The sequence below is a fragment of the Pituophis catenifer genome, unplaced genomic scaffold, assembly GCF_029215685.1.
Source record: "Pituophis catenifer annectens isolate HBS135680 unplaced genomic scaffold, rPitCat1.0.hap2 SCAF_2, whole genome shotgun sequence".
Taxonomy (NCBI): Eukaryota; Metazoa; Chordata; class Lepidosauria; order Squamata; family Colubridae; genus Pituophis; species Pituophis catenifer.
Genome location: NW_027256882.1, coordinates 7,085,028 through 7,110,309, shown reverse-complemented (window position 1 = coordinate 7,110,309; position 25,282 = coordinate 7,085,028). Strand labels below are relative to the sequence as shown.

The following is a 25,282-nucleotide window of genomic DNA, read 5'->3' as shown; positions in this document are numbered from 1 at the left end:
TTCTCATTTTTAAATGTTACTGTAAACCCAAATTTCAGTAATGATTTAACAGACAATAAATTGAATTTTAACCCAGGAATATATAACATAGGCAATGGTTCATTATTAAATGACCAACGAGCAACACCCTCTCCAGCTACCTTAACCTTCCAGCCATTTTCTAGTTTAACATGCTGGTTACTCTTCTCCATTTTAACAAAAATATTTCTATTTCTAGAAATTGCTTGAGAAGCACCACTGTCAACAACCCAACAATCCTGGTTAACATCAGTGGTTGAACTTGATATAGCTAAATTACAGTCCTTCTTGGGTCTAGTATTGTTCCTAACAGACATTTTCTTATTCTTACAATACTTAGCTATATGCCCTTTAGCCCCACAAGCAAAACAACGTTTTACAATATAGGCAGTTGAATACATTTTTTCTTCTTCTTTTGGCTGTTGCACTCTCAACTGATCCCTTTCTTGTCTTCTTTTGAATTCTTCCAATAACCTACCGGTTATGCCAGCCAATGTCAGTTCATCTCTGGACAAAACCTCTAACGAAGAAACATAGTCATCATAACTATCGTCCAATGAAGAAAAAAATATATAAACTTGTTGTAATTCTGAGAAAACAAGTTCCTTTTCATGCAGCTCCTGGAAAATTCTGGTCATGGATTCCAAATGAGCCATCATATCTCCATCTTTCAGAAGATGTTGTTTAAATAATCTCCGTGTGAGATAAATATGAGCACCCACAGAGTCACGAACATATAGTCTCTTCAACTTGGTCCAACACCTAGCAGCAGACTCTTCGCCACGAATATGGACAAGCTGCTGGTCACCCAGTGTTAGTCCAATAATGCAAAGAGCTCATTCATTGTCTCTGTTAAACTTGGCTAATTTCTTCTCATCTTCTTCATCAGCAGGATCCCATGCTGTTACATCCGGTGGATTATTCACTATGCCCCACAGTCCTTCTCTACGCAGAAGTAGAGTACATTTTGCAGACCAGGATACATAGTTTGTTCCATCCAGCCGGGTTATCATGGAAAAATTTGCTGCTTGTTCTAGTGCCATCTTCACTTGGATTGTTTATCACAAACACAGTTTGTACTATTCACATCAACTCTCAGTTTAGCTTTTAACAATCCTAGTTAGTTATGGTTGGCTCTGGGCCCATAACCAATGTTAAGGTTATTGTTGTTGTGTTACCAACCAGCAGAGTAGATTGCACAGTGAAACGTTGCTGAGAGCAATGAATAAGAGTTATGCAAACTGGTTTATCAAAAGCTTACTTTATAGTAGAAAAACAGTCTCATAGTCTTTAAACAAATTCCAAGTCTTTGCCAGTAAATCAGTCCAGTAGTTACAGAATCTTCTTACCCAACAAACAGTAGTTGGTTAGAATAACAAACTCATTCTGGTTCACAAACCACGATGGTTGCAGATCCATCCAATGATTATTAGCAGATAACACCTCCTCTCAATGGTAGCTTATCATCAACAGCAGCATCATAGCAGCAACCTCTCAACAGCATATCATAGCAGCAACCTCTCAACAGCATATCATAGCAGCAACTGAACACGTTGCAGTACCTTGCTTAAATATTCTCACAACCAGTAATTATGTGATTACAGCATGACTCAGCATTAAAGCCACATTATACAGTTTCAGCTTAAAGTAACAGTACACTTATATTGCCTGGACAACTGTTAGGCTCAAACCATATCCTAACACTCTGGCTCACCACTAAAACTCTCCCTCTTTTAAGAAGCTTTTTTCCCTCTCGTATTCAGTCAGAAAGGGACGTGGTGGCTCAGTGGCTAAGACGCTGAGCTTGTCGATCAAAAGGTCGGCAATTCAGCAGTTCAAATCCCTAGTGCCGTGTAATGGAGTGAGCTCCCATTACTTGTCCCAGCTTCTGCCAACCTAGCAGTTCAAAAGCACGTAAAAAATGCAAGTAGAAAAATAGGGACCACCTTTGGTGGGAAGGTAACAACGTTCCGTGAGCCTTTGGCATGTAGCCATGCCGGCCACATGACCATGGAGACGTCTTCAGACAGCGCTGGCTCTTCAGCTTTGAAACAGTGATGAGCACCGCCCCCTAGAGTCAGGAATGACTAGCACATATGTACGAGGGGAACCTTTACCTTTTACCTTTATTCACTCAGAATCTCCTCTCTTATAACTGAATTCATTTTTCCATGTCTGACACTCTGGAATAACAGCAAATCTTAGCTTCTCTGTAATGTCTTTTCAATTATTGGATAGTTACTATAGCCTCCTTTTTGCAGCTAATACATTGTGTTAGTTGAAACAGGTGTTCCCAGACTCCTGATTTTCTGCTCCAGGAGACCAACATGGCTCTGTTCCTTGATGTCTTTCCTCAAGGTTAAAGGAAGCTTCTTTGATCTCTTCCTTGGCTATGTCACTGTTCCCTAAATTTCATCCAGTTTTTCTGCAATATCTTTTCCAAGTGTGGTTCCTGCAAGGAGCACTTGGGGTTTCCCAATACAACCAAGATTCACTTCCCGAGGTTCTTATAGATGCATTTGCTTTCTTTCCATGATATCACACTGCTAATTCACATTCGGTTTGTAGTCAACTACTATTTTGAGATCATTTTCACAAATATCAAATGTGGAATCCTTCATCCTTCCTGTCCCGTGTTTTATTTTTCTTCTTCTATGTGGAAGACTTCATACTTATCTCTCTCTTAACTTCCATTCAGGGTTTTTTTTAGCCCCTTTTGAGAAACCATTAAGATGTTGTTTTGAATTTTGTATACATTAGGGCATTCAATTTTATATCGGCTAACAACTGGTAGTCATTTCTTTGTTGGTAAATTTAAATTTAACACAAAATAGTTTGTTGTAGAAGTGACTGCCTGCCAAGGCTCCTGGATTGGGGCTGAAAGGTGAAAGCAGTATGCTCTGTCTCATATTTGGGTAGACCAGATTGCCCTGATAGACCGGTGTCAGCGGAAAAACACTTAACTGGTGGTCATGCAATTCCATTTTAATTTAATTTGATTTAATTTAATTTAATAATTTAATTTAATTTAATTTAATTTAATTTAATTTAATTTAATTTAATTTAATTTAATTTAATTTAATTTAATTTAATTTAATTTAATTTAATTTAATTTAATTTAATTTAATTTAATTTAATTTAATTTAATTTAATTTAATTTAATAATTTAATTTAATTTAATTTAATTTAATTTAATTTAATAATTTCTATGCCGCCCAACTCCCTAGGGACTCCCTAGAGATTTTACCAGGATTTGACCACCTGTCTGCAAGGAGTCTAAATCCTTCCATTCTCCACCGTCCAGTCAGAGCTGGAGAAGCTTCATAGATGAGAAGTGAAATGTCTTCAAATAAAAACCAGAAACTCCCATTGTCTCTTGAAAAATGTACCTTTGGGTCAGGTTTTAATGATTAAGGGGTTCTTTTTTTTATGGGGAGCTGTATAAAAATCATATGGAAATAAAATTAATCTGACAGTAACCTTACAATAATGTAAAATTAGCTGGTCTGGATAGGTTTCCAGTATAGTCTTCTGGGAAAATATTAGCCTGGCAACTTTCTTCTTAACAAATCCATGCTTTCCGGTAATCACCTGTTGTTTTCAACGAATTTATAAATATTCTCTTCATTTGTGTAATTTATCTGTGATCTGTTCTAGAATGTTTCCTATCATTGACAAATTTTATAAATTATCATTTTTCAATACATAAATTGGCAGTATATGATTGACAAATTTTGCTGCATTTTTCTTTTTCATTTTTGAAGATAGTGGTAAAACCAGGTGTGAAGTTTCTGAAAGATGCCCTAATTAATTCACAAGCCATGAGCCAAACTTCAAAAGAAATACAGTCATTTTTTAGGAGCACCATTTCGGCAATATTCAGATGCAGTTAGAACTAATTCCACATAGATTTACGTTCCCCTATGACCCTGTCTCTCCTCTCCTCCCTGGCCATGTCATAAATCACATTCTCCAATTAATCACTTTGGCTGATTGTGAAATTCAACACTCTTCACTGATTGCAGAAAGAAAGCATGTATGGAATGTAGCTTCAGTTAGGGAAATCAATCAGCTCTATCAGTTCTCCCTCCCTCCTGCTCATGGCAACTTGAAAGCTTTGCAAGTTGACATTGGGGTGAAATCCAGCAGGTTCTGAGAGGTTCTGGAGAACCAGTAGTGGAAATTTTGAGTAGTTCAGAGAACTGGCAAATACCACCTCTGACTGGCCCCAGAGTAGGGTGGCAATGGAGATTTTGCAATATCCTTCCCCCAGGAGTGGGGAGGGAATGGAGATTTTTGCAGTATCCTTCCCCTGCCACGCCCACCAAGCCACGCCCACAGAACCAGTAGTAAAAAAAAATGGATTTCACCACTGGGTAAAACCTGTTCTTTCAAATAAGACCACTGTAATGGAAGAAAGATTCAAGTGAGAACAGACAAAAAGGGATAATTGTTTACTAATTTTAAAATTCCTGGATGTTCCCATTCTAGTTCCATCCCTTTCTGGAGAAGACTGAATTTCTCAATCTTTCCATATACGAACTGTACTTGGACCAAAATGGAGATTTAGCAGCTAATCTGAAGATTGTGAGCTGGGTGTTTTTCCCTGAGAAGTATCTCATCAAAGAGAAAGTGGTGACTTTTGAAAGACAGAGGATCATTATCAACCAAGCTCTTTTGTCACAGCTAAAGTCACGTAACAGGGTAAGAGAAACATTGATGTCTTTTCTCCCTTTTCCAAAGGACTGTGATCCATTTCATTGGACTAAGTCTACGCACCATGGCTTACTGTTGAAATGGAGAAGCCATGTGAAGATGATAAAAGACCTTCAAGTGCTAGGAATGATAGCCTCAGGCTGTCCTCAAGTTGTAAAAGAAGAAGTCAATTTTGTTGACCAGTGCCTGAGTTCAGGTTTGGATTGAATTCAATGAAATTGACTTTAGATTGGATATAGGTCCTTTTGGTTCCAGTGGGAAATAAGCTTTGTAATCCGGATTCACCTTGTCCTTGTTGGGGTTGAGTGTCCCATGAAAGGGCAGTCAAGATATTTTTTAAGCAACTCAGACCTCTTGGAGTCCTATGGGCAACCATTTAAATATGAGCCAGCAGTGTGCAGCAGCTGCCAAAAAAAAAGCCAACACAGTTCTGGGCTGCATAAACAGAGGGATAGAATCAAGATCACGTGAAGTGTTAATACCACTTTATAATGCCTTGGTAAGGCCACACTTGGAATATTGCATTCAGTTTTGGTCATCATGACGTAAAAAAGATGTTGAGACTCTAGAAAGAGTGCAGAGAAGAGCAACAAAGATGATTAGGGGACTGGAGGCTAGAACATATGAAGAACGGTTGCAGGAACTGGGTACGTCTAGTTTAATGAAAAGAAGGACTAGGGGAGACATGATAGCAGTGTTCCAATATCTCAGGGGCTGCAACAAAAAGGGAGTCATGTTATTCTCCAAAGCACCTGAGGGCAGGTCAAGAAGTGATGGATGGAATCTAATCAAGGAGTGAAGCAACTTAGAACTAAGGAGAAATTCCCTGACAGTTAGAACAATTAATCAGTGGAACAAGTTGCCACCCATGATTTCCGCTACCAGTTCACCCAAACTGCTTCGAACTGGCTGAATACCACCTCTAGTTTTATAATAGTTATACAAATTTGTAATACAGATATGTTATTGTTCAACTGTCATGGAACAAATTTGTTATTCCATGCCAGTTGTTGTTACCTTATTGAAATTCTTCAGCAGAAAGGATCTTGTCTTGGATATCTAGTTGAGCCTTATAAATATCTCCTTCTGACAACTTGTATCCATGTCCCAGATGCTGCAGCAAAAGATGCCTGACTTGTTCATTTTGAGGGACATGTCCTAATGACCTCACCTCTATCTCACATCACTACAGTTCTAGAAACTGAGCAGTCACTTTAAATCTTATTTCAAGAACATGTCAGCATGTCAGGCTGGTTAACGCTAGTGTTTTTTTTTTTTTTAAATCCTTGTTTTTTCTGCTTAGTCTCTTCCTCAGTCCAAATGTGTGGGAAAATGTCAACCTGGATTTGTCAAGCGAGCTCGAGAAGGAGAGCCAGTTTGCTGCTATGACTGTGTTCCTTGTCCAGAGGGGACTATCTCCATTCAAGAAGGTGCTCATGCTGAAGATAATGGAAGGACTTGTGGAAGTGGATTCATCCAGAGCAAGGGTGTCAAACTTGCGTCATCATCGTAGCATCACGTGATGTATCAGGACAGGATTGTGTGAACTATTGAGCAAGCTTCATTATAGCCAGAGACAATATCTCTTCTGCTTTTTATTTTTGAATGTGATCTTCCACATTTATATCCCTAGGAACACCTGAGTTCATTGAAACTCAAAGAATTGTTTTAGGTCCACCTACTGGAAGGCTTATTTTGATACATTCTCCATGGGCCTCCCCTTGAGGATCACCGGAAAGGTGTTGATGGTCCACAGTGAAGTGGACAATTATGGGTGCACCTCATTTGACACATTTTAACATTGCTGCCAGCAGCCATTTCCGGTTATTTGAAGGACTAATTTTCTCTGTGAGATAACTAGGTTTTGTAAGATAAAACATCCTCAGGATCTAGTATATTAACAAGTGTCATCTGGCAGGACTCAGGATGTTTGCTTAGAAAAGTTACTTATTTCATTTTTTTTTACTTCCAATATTTATTTATTTATTTATTTATTTGTTTGTTTGTTTGTTTGTTTGTTTGTTTGTTTGTTTATTCATTCATTCATTCATTCATTCATTCATTCATTCATTCATTCATTCATTTATTGGTTCGATTTATATGCTGCCCTTCTCTGGAGACTCAGGGCGGCTTACAATGCGTTAAGCAATAGCCTTCATACTTTTGTATATATCTGCTTAGTAGGGCTTTCGCCCCCTCCCTCCCCCCCAAGCAGTGTTCTTTTTTATACAAAGTCAGCTTATTGCCCACACAATCCGGGTCCTCATTTTACCTACCTCGAAAGGATGGAAGGCTGAGTCAACCTTGAGCCTGGTGAGATTTCAACTTGCAGTAATTGCAGGCAGCTGGTGCTACTTAACAGCACTTTAGTCTGCTGCGCCACCAAGGCTCTTGCTTCCTATAAAGGTTCTGCACATTACAGAGGAAATTATTCATTTCCTAGAACTTCCCCAAATTTGATAGACCTCAGCAATATCAGCAACACAGATAGATAGATAGATAGATAGATAGATAGATAGATAGATGGATGATAGATAGATAGAGGTGAGAGGTAGAAAGAGAGAGATAATAGAGATAGAGGTTGAGATAAATAGATATAAGAGAGAGAGAGAGAGAGAGAGAGAGAGAGAGAGAGAGAGAGAGAGAGAGAGAGAGAGATGATAGATAGATAGATAGATAGATAGATAGATAGATAGATAGATAGGTAGGTAGGTATAGACAGACAGACAGACAGACAGACAGACATAGAGATAGAAAATTCTATTCTTCAGATTCTTTTTTTGGTTCAGCTCTTAACAAATGCTTCTTTGAAAATGCTTGTGGTATCAGCTATTGTCGCAAGAAGGTATTTCTTGAAATATAAAGGTCAGAAAGTTAAAGAAATATTGTGTTGTTGTTTTCTCAGATACGGAACAATGCATAAACTGTCTGGATGATAAATATCCAAATGAGGACAGAATCCAATGTATCCCCAAAACTGAATCCTTCCTATTGTATGAAGAATATCTGGGCATCATCCTGGTCTCTTTTGCTCTATTCTTGTTCCTAACTACAGTGTTTCAGTTAATCATATTCATTAAATACCGAGAAACTCCCATTGTCAAAGCCAACAATCGTGACCTCTCTTATATCCTCCTGGTCTCCCTCCTGCTTTGCTTCTTGTCTCCTTTTCTCTTCATTGGTCAACCAAGGAAAGCCACCTGCCTTCTCCGACAAACAGTTTTCAGCATCACTTTCTCAGTCGCCAATTCTTCTCTCTTGGCCAAGACAGTCACAGTGGTGCTGGCTTTCCTGGCCACAAAACCAGGAAACCGAGTGAAGAGATGGTTGGGAAAGAGCTTGGCCAACTCCATCATCCTTTCTTGTTCTGCTGTCCAAATTACCCTCTGCTCCATCTGGCTTGGCATTTCTCCCCCATTCCCTGACTTTGACTTTCACTCTCAACCTGGAGTTGTCATCCTGCAATGCAATGAAGGCTCTGTTGTCATGTTCTACATCACCCTCAGTTACCTGGGCTTCCTGGCTGCCATCTGTTTCATAGTGGCTTTCCTGGCCAGGAGCCTGCCTGGGGCTTTTAATGAAGCCAAGCTTATCACCTTCAGCATGCTGGTCTTCTGCAGTGTCTGGGTGACATTTGTGCCCACCTACCTGAGCACCAAAGGGAAATACATGGTGGCTGTGCAGGTCTTCTCCATCTTGGCCTCCAATGCTGGGCTGCTGGGTTGCATCTTCATTCCCAAATGCTACATTATCATTCTGAGGCCAGACCTGAATAGGAAGGATCAGCTTACAACCAGAAGAAATGAAGAAATGTGAGACAGAGGAATTTCAAGTCTCAGCATTTTCCAACAAGCTACACTTAGAAAATGGTCCAAGCTGATCTCCGTACCTAAGCAGGCCAGCAATTTTGGTTGAAATGATTACAAGGCAGGTGCAAGAAGAGAAAGATATAAATAAAGATATAGAGGTATAAAGAAGTTGCTTCCAATGTTGTTTACAATTGTAATTATATTTTAACCTCTGACTAAAGTTAAAATGCAACTTTCCATTTTCTTTAATCTATTCTGTCCAATCGCTAAAACCATAAATTGCAAGTTCATATTTTTTTGAGGGTCTTTTTATGCAAAAAGTCAATAAGACTGTTTCAGTAATCAATAAATGTAGATCTCACCCTTTCTCCAATCAGTTTGCCCATCTCAACAACTTCTGTCAATGGGTGGATGTTTCCAACTTTCTGAATGTAGTAATCTCACCACAATAATCATATATTGAAATATATTGAAATAATCATCTACAGCATTTTTCTAACTTTTCATCCCTCAATCGTCAAATAAAGCATTCTGGCTTCAGTTAAATATCTATCATTAATATTCTCTGTATTAATGTATGTATTTGAATTCAAATGTGTAAGCTTATTTATGTGTCCACTAAGCATCATGAAATGTCTCTTTGTGTTCTTTACATTTCCAATTCTTCAAAGCTCTACAATAAAATGTCCATGTTGTAATCTCTGAAAGCCTGTTTTAGTTGGGTTTGATTTGAGAACCAACACCCCAGACAATCTTTCATTATGTCCCTTTCATTTCATCCCTTCCACAATTCCTGAGACATTGAGAGGTTTAATTGCTGAAATGGAGTTCAAAAATTAGCATCTCTCTCTCCCTCCCTCCCTCCCACCCCCCCTCTCTCTCTTTCTCTCTCTCTCTCACCCACACACACACTCTCTCTGTTGTGTGTGTGTAATTGTGTTTGTGTTGGGGGAGAGGGAAGAGAAAGCAGGACATTTCTAGGATTGACCCAATTGTCAATCTTTCTTTGAAGCATCATCTTTCCCTGGTTTTTCTCCACAGAATCAAGGTATATTAGAATAGCATAACAGAGTCCAACCCCCTGCTTAGGCAAGAAACCCTATACTATTTCAGACAAATGGTTGTCCAATGTCTTCTTAAAAACGTCCAGTGTTGGAGCGTTCACATCCTCTGGAGGCAAGTTAATTGTTCTGTCAGGAAATTTCTTCTAGGTTGCTTCTCTCCTTGGTTAGATTCCATCTATTGCTTCTTGTCCTGCCTTCAGGTGCTTTGGAGAATAGCTTGACTCCCTCTTTTTTGTGGCAGCCTCTCAGTAAATGGAACATTGCTATCATGTCTCCCCTAGTCCTTCTTTTCATTAAACTAGACATACTATCTTCTCTATAAGTTTTAGCCTCCAGTCCCCTAATCATCTTTGTTGCTCTTTCTTGTTGCAACATCTTTTTTATACCATGGCGACCAAAACTGGATGCAGTATTCCACGTGTGGCCTTACCAAGGCATTATAAAGTGATATTAACACTTCACATGATCTTGATTCTATCCCTCTGTTTATGCAGCCTAGAACTGTGTTGGGGTTTTTTGTTTTTGTTTTTTCTTCAGCTGTAGCACACTTATTTTTTTTTTTGTTTATTTGTTTTGCTTTAATTTATATGCCGCCCTTCTCCGGAGACTCAGGATGGCTTACAATGCATTAAGCAATAGCCTTCATACTTTTGTATATTTATACAAAATCAGTTTATTGCCCTCTCAATCTGGGTCCTCATTTTACCTACCTTTGAAGGCTGAGTCAACCTTGAGTCTTGGAGAGATTTGAACTTGCAGTAATTGCAAGTAGCAGGTGTTTATTACAGCACTTTAGTCCACTGTACTACAGGCTCTTAAGGCCCATCTTTAAATGATAGTCCACTAAGACTCCAAGATCCCTCTCACAGTTATTATTATTGAGTGAGGTAAAGTTATTTACCTCACTCAAGGTAAATAAAGCACCTGCCCTCTGGAATGACCTGCCCCCTGAGATACGCACGATATCAGACCTCCGGACTTTTCGTCGGGCCCTGAAAACACACTTATTCCATCTAGCCAGGCTGGCTTGATCCCATCCTCTCAGTTTTTAACTGAATTCGGTTTTAATTGGGTTGTTTTAAATTTTGGGCCAAAATTATTTAATTGTTTTTTAAATTGTTTTTTAAATTTTATATGCTATGTTTTATCTCGGCTGTACACCGCCCTGAGTCCCGCAGGAGAAGGGAGGTATAGAAATAAAATAAAATAAAGTAAAATAAAATAAATAAAAAATTATCATGCTCCTTGGACAATACATCTTCACTTGTTTATTTATTTTTTTGTTTGTTTGTTTGTTTTTTGGGGGTTATATGCCTAAGAGCAGAACCTTACTTTTCTAACGTCTGAACTGTATCTTGCTCAAGTTTGTCAAGACCCTTCTGAATCTTGAGTCTATCTTCCAAAATGTTAGCAATTTCCCCCCCCCCAGCTTGGTGTCACCTGCAAATTTAATGATTTCCCCCTCTATCCACTCATCTAGATTATTTATGAAAATGTTAAAGAGCATCAGACCCAAGACCAAATCTTGACACACCCGAATGCATGCTTCCCTCCATGTAGATGTAGTTCCATTGAGGACTACCTGCTGAGTGGTCAGGAATTATGTATCCATTTTGTCATGTTACTGTCTATCCCACATTGTTCTATTTTACCATGAAAGTTGTGGTCTTTTTTTTTTTTTTAATTTGATTTATATGCCGCCCTTCTCCGGAGCTTCTAAACTGAAAGTAGGGGCCTGATGATGACAAGTTAGAGAGCTTGTCGAAACGTTGCCAAAAAGAAAACTTTTAAAGTGTTGGTTAGGATTTTAGCCAGAGTTTCAAAAGACCTTACAAAGTGTTTGTTGGGATTTTGGAGGATTTTAAGCTGGGATTTTAGCCAGTATTTCGACTAACAGACTTTTAATGATGCGGGAAAACACTCGAGATTTTAACTTTATATATCCCTAAATCCAGTCTAATATTAAAAATGGAGCCTGTTTGGGATTTTCTTTCATATTAGATTTCCATATATTAATCCCAAATTGGAGCTGATTTGGAAATTGCTTGTGGCTGAAGTGAAATTTCATTTACTGTATGTTCTAGCATTATCAATTTTGGAATGAGAGCTGGCAAAGATTGAGGAAAGTTGTCCATCCTGAAGCTGACCTGGCTGTGGCCATTTTCTTTTCTTTTATGTAGGTTTTCAATGGGGATTTCTCTTCACATGGCTTCAGGCTTGATGCAGCCTGGAGCTGAGTGGGGGGGGGAGTAGAGAAAGTTGGGGTTTTGTAGCCAAAACAAAAGTCAGAGCCATTCCAACAGCTGGCTGGCCAGAGGAGGAGGAGAAAAGTAACCAGGCAACCAGCCAGCACCCAGCTTGGACAATGTGATTTATTGTTTGGGAAAACAGGAAATTTTCACTTTTTAATGAGGTGGAAAGCACGGGAACACTCATAGCTAGCTTTCCACCACTTTGTACCAAGATGGCATCTCCTAATAAAACTGTTCTTTGATGAATCAACCTGCTTTGGAGTTCTGTTTGCAATGGGTGTATTACTTGGAATCCTGACAAAAGTGATAGCTTGTGGACTGTATCATTGGGTAAATTGGGAGAAAGTTATACGAAAGATAGACTTTTTTCTTCCTCGATACATTCTCTGTTGTCCTTCCATTTCCTTGCAAGACACTGAGATGCCTTTATATTGTATACAAAGTTTATCATTTTATCAAATAAATGTGAGGTCTGCAGCTTTGATGCTGGCAGTGTCCACTGTGTGGTGGATTGTACTGTCGGACTTCTTCCCAAACTAGTTTGGGAGGGAACGTGTGATCTTTTTTTGTGTATATACTTGGTGGGTTGAGACCCTTTTGACATCCCAATCTCTGAGGCTTTCTGTGACCCTTCTCCCTGAATAGAATAGAATAGAATAGAATAGAATAGAATAGAATAGAATAGAACTTTATTGGCCAAGTGTGATTGGACACACAAGGAATTTGTCTTGGTGCATATGCTCTCAGTGTACATAAAATAAAAGATATGTTCATCAAGAATCATAAGGTACAACACTTAATGATAGTCATAGATTACAAATAAGCAATCAGGAAACAATATCAATATAAATTGTAAGGATACCAAGACCTCCATATGCTGTGAAGGTCCAGCTGAGAGTCCAAGTTATTTGAGGATCAGGTTTTTTTATCAGGAGGATGGGGGAAAGTAATATATACACCTAGAAGGTTTAAGATGGGGAAGGGGTGCTGGGAGGATAGGCAGGTCCTGTTCCTCACCATAATGGCCCAATATCCCAGGCCCACCACTTGAAAGAGGTCCCATTTTAAGGTTTGTTTATTTATTTATTTATTTATTTATTTATTTATTTATTTATTTATTTATTTATTTATTTATTTATCAAATTTCTATACCACCCTACTCCCAGAGGACTCAGGGCGGTGAACAGCCAAGATAAAATACAGATCATACAAAGATTAAAAGTCCCTTAAAATTATTAAATATTTTGGCCGAAACACAAATTAAAACACCCAATTTATAAAACAAATCAAACGATTTAAAAATTTAAAAGGGAGAGTTAGGCCAGGCCAGGTTCATGACTCTGGGTTCTGGCTATTGCTTTTGAAAGGCCAGTTGATGTGACCTGATTTTGTTGCTGTCCACAATGTTATCTACCATGTCTCACCAAAGCCTGGTTGTGTCCAGAAAGTTGGGATCACCCTCTTGGTCAGAAATATGACCACATTGGTTTGTGGTTTTGCCTCCGGGGAGTGGAAGAGGGGTGGCTGTTGTCATCCATGGTCTGTTACAAGCTTTCAGGAGGCAGCAGCTAGATTTGTTTTGTTCGGTTTTTTGTCTCAGGCTGGCTGAGATGTGATGTGGCAGTGGAGATCATAAATATCAGTCCATTGCCAAAGACAGATTGCTCTCACGTTGCCTTTCAGCCCACTGTTGTCATACCTCCCTGCAGGGAGTCAGTGTGATGACTTCTGTGATGGCGACCCTATTTATTTATTGTTTATTTATTGGTTCGATTTATATGCCGCCCTTCTCTGGAGACTCAGGGAAGCTTACAATGCATTAAGCAATAGCCTTCATACTTTTGTATATACCTGCTTAGTAGGGCTTTCGGGGGTGCCCTAAGTGGCGTTCTATTTTATACAAAGTCAGCTTATTGCCCACACAATCCGGGTTCTCATTTTACCTACCTCGAAAGGATGGAAGGCTGAGTCAACCTTGAGCCTGGTGAGATTTGAACTTGCAGTAATTGCAGGCAGCTGGTGTTACTTAACAGCACTTTAGTCTGCTGCACCACCAGGGCTATGGCATGCGTGCCCAAAGTGACACACAAAGTCATGTTGCCCGGCACATGCGGCCTTGCCTGTTTGTCTTCCAGGTTCCTGGCACGCATATGCACGCAATGATCAGCTGTCCTTCACGCATGCAGCAGTGTCAAAAACCAGCCTGCACATGTGTGCTGGCCAGCTGATTATCAGGCGCGCATGTGCGCTAGAACTCGGAAGTTCAGTTTTTCTGGAGTGCGACCCCAACGAGTGTGTGCCAAAAAGGTTTGCCATCACTGGCCTACTTCATTGACTGATTTTCACAGAGTTCTCTTTAGCAAGATTTATTGATATGAAAAGGAAGGGAGTTATAATAATTCCAGTTTTTCAACTATTTCCCACTTAGAAATAGGTAGATCTGATTTTTTTAAATTTACTCTTATATCATGTGAACATAGTACATATTTTCTTTGAAATACAAGGAACTTTTACAATTTACAACTAGGTAATATCTGAGCTTGGGTGTTTTCTTGCAGGTGTTTTATTTCATTTCATTGAGTTCTAAATATGCTTGGCAAATATAATACAGTTGAAATAGACACTGACAAGACTGCATGGCCCAGGTGCATTAACAGCATCTAAGGTATGCCTGGAATTTTAGGATCCTTGACCCAAACACAAAAGTTTAATTTTTTTAAAAAAAAATAGAATGACAATTAGCAATATTTATATACCTGACCTATGAAATGAAAAACTGGAATAACTTGGGTCAATGTCTTAAAAATGTAACATATATTAGTTATAATTTAATAGTGAAATTAATCCATCAGAAAATATTAATATTTTATACGTATTGGACTGCTGGGCATCAGATTTGTGTGAGTGCTTGTGTGTCAGAAAAACAAAGAAGGGAGGGCGGAAGAGATACGGTGTTATAAGTAATATAAGGACTCTAATTCCTATTATTTCTTTTTGTATAACTTTATTTTTGCTTCAAAGCAAAGTTTACATTTAAACAATTTTGGACAGAAATGTAAGAGTTAAAATGTAGATGTGATGTAAATTATATCGCTAAAGTATATAATGCATTTATGCAACTAACCTGAATATTAAAGAATGTTATCTGTTAAGTCTGTTATCTATTTTTGCCAAGAAAATGAAGCACTGTTTCTCTAAAACCTACACTTTAAAAAAGTTTAAGGTTTGAATTAATTCCTGATTGATACCAATGGATATTATATGGGTCTTTTTATTATTATTTTTCTCTTTTCTTCTGTTATAGCTGGCTCATAGTGTATTTATGGATATTCATATTTTTATTTTTTTCACATTTAAATAATCCTAATATTAAACACATGAAAGGGAAGGTACAAACTGCAAAGAAAAAATAATTGTCATGAGCCTAAGAAAAAATTTCATTATCAGTTCCCCACTTTTATCATTAAATGTTCCTTAGTATTTAGATCTGGTCTCAGGATGATAATGTAGCACTTGGGGAAGAAGATGCAGCCCAGCAATCCAGCACTGGAAGTCAAGATGGAGAAGACCTGCACAATCACCATGGACTTTCCTTTGGTGCTCAGGTAGGTGGGCAGAAAGGAGACCCAAACACTGCAGAAGACCAGCATGCTGAAGGTGATCAGCTTGGCTTCATTGAAGGCCCCAGGCAGGTTCCTGGCCAGGAAAGCTACTGTGAAGCATATAGCAGCTAGGAAGCCCATGTAGCCCAGGACAATATAAAACATGGTGACAGAACCTTCATTGCATTGAAGGATGATCACTCCTGGCTGGGAGTGGAGGTCAGAGTCAGGGAATGGGGGAGAAACTCCCAGCCAGATGGAGCAGATGATAATTTGGACAGCAGAAGAAGAAAGGATGATGGAGTTGGCCAAGCTCTTCCCCAGCCATCTCCTTACTCGATTTCCTGGTTTTGTAGCCAGAAAAGCCAGCACCACTGTGATTGTTTTGGCCAACACAGAAGACACGGCTACTGAGAAGACAATGCTGAACACTGTTTGTCGGAGAAGGCAGGTGAGTTTCCTTGGTTGACCAATGAAGAGTAAAGGAGACAGGAAGCAAAGCAGGAGGGAGACGAGGAGGATATAGGAGAGATCCCGGTTGTTGGCTTTGACAATGGGAGTTTCTAGATATTTAATGAATATGATTAAAACAGAGACTGTGGTTAGGAACCAGAATAGGGCAAAGGAGACAAGGATAAAACTCAGATGTTCTTCATAGGACAGGAAGGATATTCTTTTGGGGATACATTCAATTCGGTTCTGGCTTGGATATTGATCATCTGGGCACTTAGTACATTTTTCAGTATCTGAGAAAACAGAAAGTCATATTTCTTTTATAGTCTCTCCTTTCATATTTCAAGAAAGGCATGCTTAGATGACAGCTGATACTGAGAGACAGGAAATCCCTAATTAAATGGTAAAGAGGAGTCTGTACATAAAGATACACATATACAATTACAGTATATATATGATTATATAAAGAATAATAAAATAATACCCAAAAGAGGAATACCTGGCACCACAAATACCCTTCACTGTGTTCACCCATACTTTCATCCTGCTCTGACTTCATCCTATTCCAATGCCTGGTGGGAAGAGACATTTTTCTGGAAGGTTAGAAGGGTAGCAGTCTGTCAGATCTTAACAGAGCAGGGACTGCAACAAAAAAGGCAGGCTTCCAGGGAACCACAAAGTGACAACATTTTAGGGAATGGACCTGGAGCATGAGTTTCATATTCATTGTAATGAGATGGGCAGAGCACCTCAAGGAATTCCCACCAATACCATGGTCCTATGCCAGTGATGGCTAACCTTTTTGCCGTTGTGTGCCAAAAGCGGGGGGAGCAGTGGGGGGGTCGCACATGCTTGCCCACACCCATAATTCAATGCCCCGTGCCCCCCCCCATGCATATGCATGTGACTCCCTTGTGCTCCCCCCGCTTTTGGCACGTGACAGCAAAAAGGTTACCGGTGGGCCCGGTAGGCCCATTTGTCTCTCTCTCTAGACTCCAGAGGTTTTCTTGGAGCCTGGGAAGGGCAAAAATGGTCTTTCCCACCCCCAGAGGCCCTTTGGAGGCCAGAAACGGACCAATTCCCAACTTCTGGTGGGCCCGGAAGGCCCGAAAATCAGTTGGCCAGTGCGCGCATGCACACTGGAGCTGAACTAGGGCAATGCTAGGTGCCCACAGATATGGTTCCATGTGACACCTGTGGCACGCGTGCCATAGGTTCGCCATTATCGTCCTATGCCATGCAGAGCTTTAAAGATGAACTTACTTGCACTTGGGAAGAAATTGGGTGCCTGTACAGCTCACACAACAGGGGCGTACTATGGTAGCTACCATATTACACACAACAGGGGTTTTACTTGGCTGTTCACCGCCCTGAGTCCAAAAGGAGAAGGGCGGTATAGAAATTTGAAAAAATAAATAAATAAATAAATAAATAAATAAATAAATAAATAAATAAATAAATAAATAAATAAATAAATAAATATGGTAGAATGTAAGGGAACCCAACAGTGGTGTGTGCCATTGTATTCTGAACCATTTGTAAATGGTGTATGTGTATAAGTGATTTCATGGTATAAAAACAAATATCAGCAGATACACTTGCTTTGGACTTGGTACCCAAGGGCTCAAATTTACTTCTGTATAGAAATTAAGTATTGGATCCCAGGCACTTCTCTCAGCATGGGCTGGGCCAACAAACTAACCTCAAAGTGAGAGTAGCTCCAACTTTTGAGGCCTTGTAGAAATCTCCTAAAACATGTTTCTTTCAATAGGCCTGGGGATCCCCTAGTAACAAATAGCTTGTGCGCTGATTATGTCTTGGTGTATTCCCTTCTAGCAATCTTATTAATTTAAAAAAATGTCATTGTTTAAATCTCGTTTTGTAGTATGTTTTCTTCTTGATTTTATTGTATGTCACCCTGAGTCACTTTAAGTGATAAATAAATTTTAAAAAATATTTTGTCAGGGAAATACTTTAAGAGCTGACCAGCTGCTATAATGCTGTAATACTGTAATGATGAGGAATGAGACTGTAGGGTTATTTGACTGTTACCACTTTAAGAGTCTGTTGGGGCATATCTCTCTCTCCATGTTTGCTTCTGTGCTGTAGATTGCTGATTGATTGTTTTCTCCTTTGCCTAGTATGTGTATGCATATCCTTTTGTAGAGATAAACCACTATTTATTATAACAAACCTCTGTTTGATGTTATTGCTCCTGGGTTGTCTCACATAGTCACACTGTGCACACTCCGACATACTTAAACAAAAAGGTTAATTTCTGATGTAACTCAGGACTTAAACATTTAAATGGTTCGAAAATGAGATGATGACACAAAATATTTTGATTATAGATTTGCTAACAGTTTTAAAGACTGAAAGAGCTCCACAATGATATAAAATAGATGTGTGGATTTTTTTTTTTAAATGGCCCCTTTCTCCTTCCTTTATCTTAGATCTGCTTCCTTTTAATCCCTATAGTGTATGCAAGGATTTTTTTTTCATAGGGAAATACAGATAGAATCTTTTCTTTTTCTTTTCTTTTCTTTTCTTTTCTTTTCTTTTCTTTTCTTTTCTTTTCTTTTCTTTTCTTTTCTTTTCTTTCTTTTTTGTGCTGTAATTCTTTCTATTTCACTATTTAATAACCCCAAAAATTGGAAAGACGAGAAGAAGTGGGAAGGCCAAGTAGCAATCCAACAAAGGAATCCATTATGGTGGTTATACTGAACCTGGAATTATTGAAATGAGCTACAAATAATATTTATGTTTAACTCTTGAATTATAACATAGATAATTAAAGCATTGGAGAAAAAAATAGGCAGATTATTCCTAATATAGGAGAGGGGGGAGAGGGGAGAGGGAGGGAGGGAGGGAGGGAGGGAGAGAGAGAGAAGGGGGGAGAGATTTTGTCCTTAAGGAAAATTTGATATGGGTGAGGAAAATCTATTGACCTGAAACAATTCCTTATATTTTAAAAAATTCAACTATTGCTAAGAAAGAATAACATGGAAGGACACTTCCAAACTGACAAGTAGAAGAGAGACTTATTTTGGCAGATCCATTATGTCCTTTAATCCCATCCTACCTCATCCTTCAAAATCTTTTCCATAATGAAAGAAATTGGGAAACTTGAAAATAAACAAGAACAAAATAATCAATCTTAACTGTGCTTCCTTTAACAGGCACAAAATTCTCTGGACGAATCTGGCACTGTTTCGTGGAGTGTCACCCACCTTCTTGAGTGGAGATGGTCCCCTCCGGACAAAGAACACAATCATAGCAGCAAACTGGCTCTCCTTGCCGAGTCTGTTTGAAAAATCCAGGATGACAGTTTTCCACACATTTGGACTGAGGCAGAGGCTAAGCAGAAAAACAACGAATGCCAAAGAAAATAAGTTATCATTCAGGAAAAACTGTGCTCAAAAATAACATTAGCTAAGTAGCCTACAGGATTCCCTTTGATAAATAGGAAATCCTTAACAAGTTCCCAACGATTGCAGGAGATAAAATTACCAACAGATTTTTCATTTATTTCCTCCCTTTTGCTTCTGGCACATCTCATTTCAATAAAGAAATTTCTACTTAATAAATATTAGAAGGATGGAATTGAGGAAAAGATTTAAGCATTAAGAGCCTTGGTACTACAGTGGTTTAAAGCACCCTGTTATTAACACAGCTGCCTGCAATTTACTGCTGGTTCGAATCTCTCCAAGGCTCAAGGTTGACTCAGCCTTCCATCCTTTCTAAGGTAGGTTAAATGAGGACCCAGTTTGTGGGGGCAATAAGCTGACTTTGTATAAAATATACAAAAGTATGAAGGCTATTGCTGAGCACATTGTAAGCCGCCCTGAGTCTCCGGAGAAGGGCGGCATATAAATCAAATTTAAAAAAAATAAAAAAAAAAAATTAAGTGACAACCAGTGGGTTCTTCCTCATGGCTGTATTAACATGAATTCCTCCATTCTTCAAATATCTATGATTATAACCCATAACCACAGACCTGCGGTCATAGTGACCGCAACAGTTTTCCAAAATGTTCGGAACACCCCTATTTTTAGAAATGGACCATTCCGGTTGCGAATAGCTTTTGTTTCCCATCAATAAGAGTGTATGCAGCATTGTGCTTGCATCAGTTATTTGGTGTTTTCTGTAGCAGCATTTGAATTTCAGTTTTGAATTTCATTTTGACCGCAGATCTTTTTTATAATATCGGGGCCAGGTTTTCCGCCAAAAAGACTGTGATTTGGTGTTCCAAACTTCAAAGAAACTGTTCTAAAATGGTATGGAGAGGCAGAGAGTGATCTGAGTGAAGTGGAATCGGATTGTGATGAAAATTTTGTAATGGACGATGAGGAACCCACTGCCTCCGATTCTGGCAACAGTGATGATGAAGCTCCCAATGAAATTGATGACCAGGTACAATCTGCATTGTGCAATAATTTATATGGCAAGAACAAATTCAAATGGTCTTCTGCACTTTTTGGAAACAATAGATCCAAATCCCTAGTCACAATATTGTAGTGCAATTATCTGGACTACGGCCAGCAGCTAGAAATTTTGGAAATTGGAATGGGTCCTAAGGCTTTGGAAGACATTAAAAAGACACCAATATTTTATGCACCTTATTCAGCAATTTCAGTTGTGAAAGAAAACCTTGGCTGATAAAAAATCTCTGTCTTTCAAAACTCCCTGTTTTCTTTATGATAGAATTCTTCTTCGGGAGAACCACCCAGCTCCAGATGTTCATATCTGCTACCAGCTCTCCATTTTGGTCCAAGTACATTTTCATCTCAGAAAGATTGCAAAATTTATTCTTCTGCAGAAATGGATGAAACTAGAATGGAAAAATCAAGAATTTTAAATGGCACCTTAATTTCTTATCCCATATGGTCTTTTTATTTTATTTTATTTTATTTATTTTATTTCCAATTTATATACCACCCTTCTCCCTGAGGACTCAGGGCGGTGCACAGCCAGAATTAAAAACATGAAATACAAATATTAAAAACAATTAAAATCTATATAAATTTGGCCCAAAAATTTAAAAAACCACAAACCAATTAAACATTTAAAAAATTTAAAAAATTTCTTCTTAAGCAGCCCGGCTTGCTGGAAAAAGTGGGTTTTAAGGGCATGGTGGAAGGCACCGAGGTCTTGGATTCTCCTTATCTCTGGGGGCAGCTGATTCCAGAGGGTAGGTGCCCCCACAGAGAAGGCCCTCCCCCTGGGGGTCACCAGCCTGCACTGTTTGGCTGATGGCACCCCGAGGAGGCCCTCTCTGTGGGAGCGCACGGGTCGCTGGGAGGTCGTCGGTAGCAGCAGGCGGTCTCGAAGATAGCTAGGCCCTATGCCATGGAGCGCTTTAAAGGTGATGACCAACACCTTGAAGTGCACCTGGAAGACCACCGGGAGCCAGTGCAGCTCGCGCAGGAGTGGTGTTACATGGGAGCGCCATGCTGCTCCCGTCACTACCCGCGCTGCTGCATTCTGAACCAGCTGGAGCCTCCGGGTGCCCCTCAAGGGGAGCCCCATGTAGAGAGCATTGCAGTAGTCAATGCAGAGTTGGAAGGGACCTTGTAGGTCAGCTAGTCCACTCCCCTACTCAAGCAGGACTGAACCTTTTAGGCACAGAGTACCCAAACTGGAAGGTGTGCATGAGCCAGAGCGCTGTAAACCCAACGATCAGCTGGTCAGCATGTATGTTTGCCATCACAGCCCTATACTATTTCTGACAGATGGCAGTCCAGTCTCTTCTTGAAAGCCTCCAGTGATGAAGCATCCACAACTTCCAAAGGCAGCTTCTGTTCCACTGGTTGATTGTTCTCACTGATAAAAAAAATTCCTCCTTATTTCTAGGTTGAATCTCTCCTTGATCAGTTTCCATCCATGTCTGGTCTTCAGGTGCTTTGGAAAATAGCTTGACCCCCTCCTCTCTGTGACAGCCCCTCAAATATTGGAACACTGTTATCATGTCACCCCTGGTCCTTCTCTTCATAGACTAATTAGACTATGTCTAATACAGTTGTCTAATTTACAAATATTCTTGTTTGGAGGAACAAGTGTTACCACTATATTCAAAGGGGGAAAAAGAAAAGCTCAAAGGATTATCAATCATATTTTGACTAGATATGTATTGACAAAATATCTTGTTAATTATATGGAACTTTCTATAGCAGGTCACAAATAAATTGAATAAATAAACTCTTCTTAAGAAACTTCTTAAACTCCTTGAAAGTAACTGTGTGATTACCAGAAAGCAAAGATAACCAAAATTCAGCAAATGTTGTCAATCATATATTGACAAAATAAATAATTGATACAATTTGCCAGTTATAAGCAGCATTCAAGAACAGGTCAAAAATACACAACAAACAAAACAAACAGATTATTCAGTCCTTCAAAATTTGCCAAGAAGTTGCTAGGCTAATATTCTGCCATGTAAACCAGATGGGTAACACTACCAGGTGAGCTAATTCTACTTTATTGTAATTTATTAAATTCTTTATTAAAAGAATCTTGCAAGTGTGAAAGTACAAATCTCCCATCAATGCTTTTTAAAGCCTGAAAAGTTCAGATCCTTTCTGAATTTCTTTCTCTACTCCTATGCAGCTGTGTCCCCCTCTTATCAAACCATTGTCTAGGAAACATCTCTTCCTTCAATCCCCTGAATCATTCCCACATATAATTACACTTTCTTATTACAGGATCCAGTCTGGGTGAGACACCAAGACCAGAGGTTTAATCTTCTGAGCTTTTGGCCCATCCTCAGGGAACTTCTGTCTAGCACAGCATGGGCTTTGGGCTATTCTGTGTGTGGTGTTTATAGCCTGATGTGTGGCTTTTTAGTTGTTGATTGGGTTATTGGGGCCTTTCTTGTTAGATTGTGGAAAAGTTTGATTTGATAACTCAATTTCAGCACAGTATTGACAACGTACTTCATGAGGTTATGATTAGAAACCTACTTAAGTGATGGCTGGATGATGGCAATCATTAAATGGATAAAAACTGACTATAAAATTGTACTCAAATAATTTTCAATGTTCCTCATAAAACTGGGAAGCTATGAACAACAATTAGTCCTTTATCATCTGTTCTACATTTTTATTAATACAGGCAGGTAGAATTCATACATGATGATTTTTATGATGCAAGTTTAATATCATCTTGTAGACAAAGCTATTTTGATGTCTTTTTAAAAATACCAAACTTCCAGAAAACTATTGAAGATTTCCTGCAAATTGAATATGAGCCAGCTGTGTGGTAATAATGGAAAGAAGCAAATGTATCCATAAGAATCTCAGGAAATGACTGTTCTAGTTTGGCGAGATCCCAATTTAAGTACCAGATCCCCTTGCAGGAACCATGCTTGGAGAAAACTTTGTATAAAAAGAGGATCAGATTTACAGAAGGGCAAGGAAGCCAAGGCAATAATTAAAGGAGCTGCTCTTAGCCTTAGTTAAAACAAGAAGAGTCATGTTTGCTTATAGGAAAATCAGAAAGCATCTGGGAGCACTTTTCAAACTAACCCATAGTTGGAAAAGGGAGGCTACAACATTCTTCCAATATCTCTCATAATTCCTACTCTTGAGAACATTATGAGTCAAAAGATCAGGTTGGTCAAAAATGTTAGACTGTTGTAGTACAAGGAGATTGATATGGTTCCCCTTCTTTTTATTTGGATTAAGTTTGATGGAACCCCGTACCTGCCATGGCTGAAGTCTTGGAGCCCCCAAAGCCTCTTCAACCTCCTTCCTTCTCCTCCTGGATATGGAAGAATATGCTGCATTCAAAGCATAAGCCAGAGTCCTAACAACACTGTAAACACGGGGGTCAACTTCAAATTTGTAATTATTCTTTTCGTCTTTAGTCTCCAGTGGTGCCTTCTGGGTGCATCTTTTTCGGCCTTTGGCAGTAAAGACGTGCTTTGAAAAAGAACACTGAAAACACTTACGTAATGGTGCCACAATGATAGGTGATTGGTAAGTATTGTCATGTCCTCTTTCCTGGATCTGAAAGTTCCAAATGCTATGGACATATTGGTAAACTCGGTGACTTTTCACTGGTAATTCTCCAAAGAGTGTGATGATCCAGACTTTCCCTTCAATGGGTCCTGGCAAATCTCCAAGTATGAAATGGACAGCATAAATTCCATCAATCATGGTATTATAGTCTGTAAAGAAAACAAAGACATTGACTTGCCTCCACTTAGAGATGGCATCCTTGAAGGGTGTTGTGTGTACAGTCGCTGAGAATCGTTGTGATACAACCACACAAATTCCATTCTTAACAAGCACAGGACTAAAAGTCCTCATGAAATTTTCTCCCCTCTCTGTGTCTGAAGCAAAGAGGCCAATCAAGGTCCATCTGAAATGGAGGAGCACTTGGACAATTGCTGGGTACTGGACTCCGTTTTTGGGTGCCATCCGGTAGAAATAGGGGAATTGACTTTTATCACTCAAAACGTCTGAAACAAATCTACAAGTGATCTGAAAGAGCAATGAAGAATGCTGTGTTATATTTGGGGTCAGATAAAATCCAGAACCTTTTAATAAATCCAACTTGATTCTCGTGACAATATATTATTTACTGTTGATTGGTCCTTAGCCCATATCAAAATACAGAATATAAAACAGAGAATATAATAAGATTGTATGTAAAATGGAATAAAGGGCACATATTAAGAAAAGAAATTAAGCAAATACACCCCAATTCACTATAATGGACTAAGTTAAATCTTCCATATTTAAACATTGTGTTCAGCTGCTAAAATCTTGTTCAAGTAAATACCGTGCTAAAATGTTTAAGTATTTCTGTGTTTCAATACCTGGCAATTTGGAAGGTCTGTTTGTAGTGATTCATCCATTGCAATGTGCAAGGTTAATGAGGACAGCTATATCTTTCTCTGCTTTGTTTTCCTGGATTTTTTTATGCAACAATATTTTACTTTCTTCTCTAGTCTTACAAAATGCAAGGAAACCACTGCTCCAAATATAATTTGTACAATTCAAGAGGTCTTTCATTTAAATGTTGTCTTTTCTAACAGAAAAGTTGCCATTGCTTTAATTTTACACCAATAAACATATGCTCTGATTTGAGACAAAGAACAAATTATCTAAATTAGTGCTCTTTGGGCTTGGATGTTTTCTTGCAGATATTTTGTTACCAAACAAAATAGCATCATCAATGCTAGAAGGGAGTGGGGCTTGGTCTTATTTTATGTACCTTGATTAACATTTACTCTTAGCTTTTGTTTGTCACCCAGTCTCAGAGAAAATTCTCTAAGTTAGTAAAGGTATTACTTGCTCTAATGGCTCTCCGTTAAGTAACCCATCATGGCTATGATTTCGTTTTCCAAAGGCTTTTTTCTTCCC

The 25,282-nt window shown here is 38.9% G+C and overlaps 1 protein-coding gene across 1 annotated transcript in view; it reads right to left on the bottom strand.

Moving 5' to 3' along the window:
• Positions 1 to 15,302: 15,302 nt before the first annotated feature.
• The window catches only part of LOC139309780 (vomeronasal type-2 receptor 26-like), a 70,126-nt gene continuing 60,146 nt past the window's right edge, over positions 15,303 to 25,282 (bottom strand). Inside the window, exon 6 of the mRNA XM_070933987.1 lies at positions 15,303 to 16,207. Coding sequence (XP_070790088.1) covers positions 15,303 to 16,207 — 905 coding nt within the window. The remainder of the gene's footprint in view (positions 16,208 to 25,282) is intronic.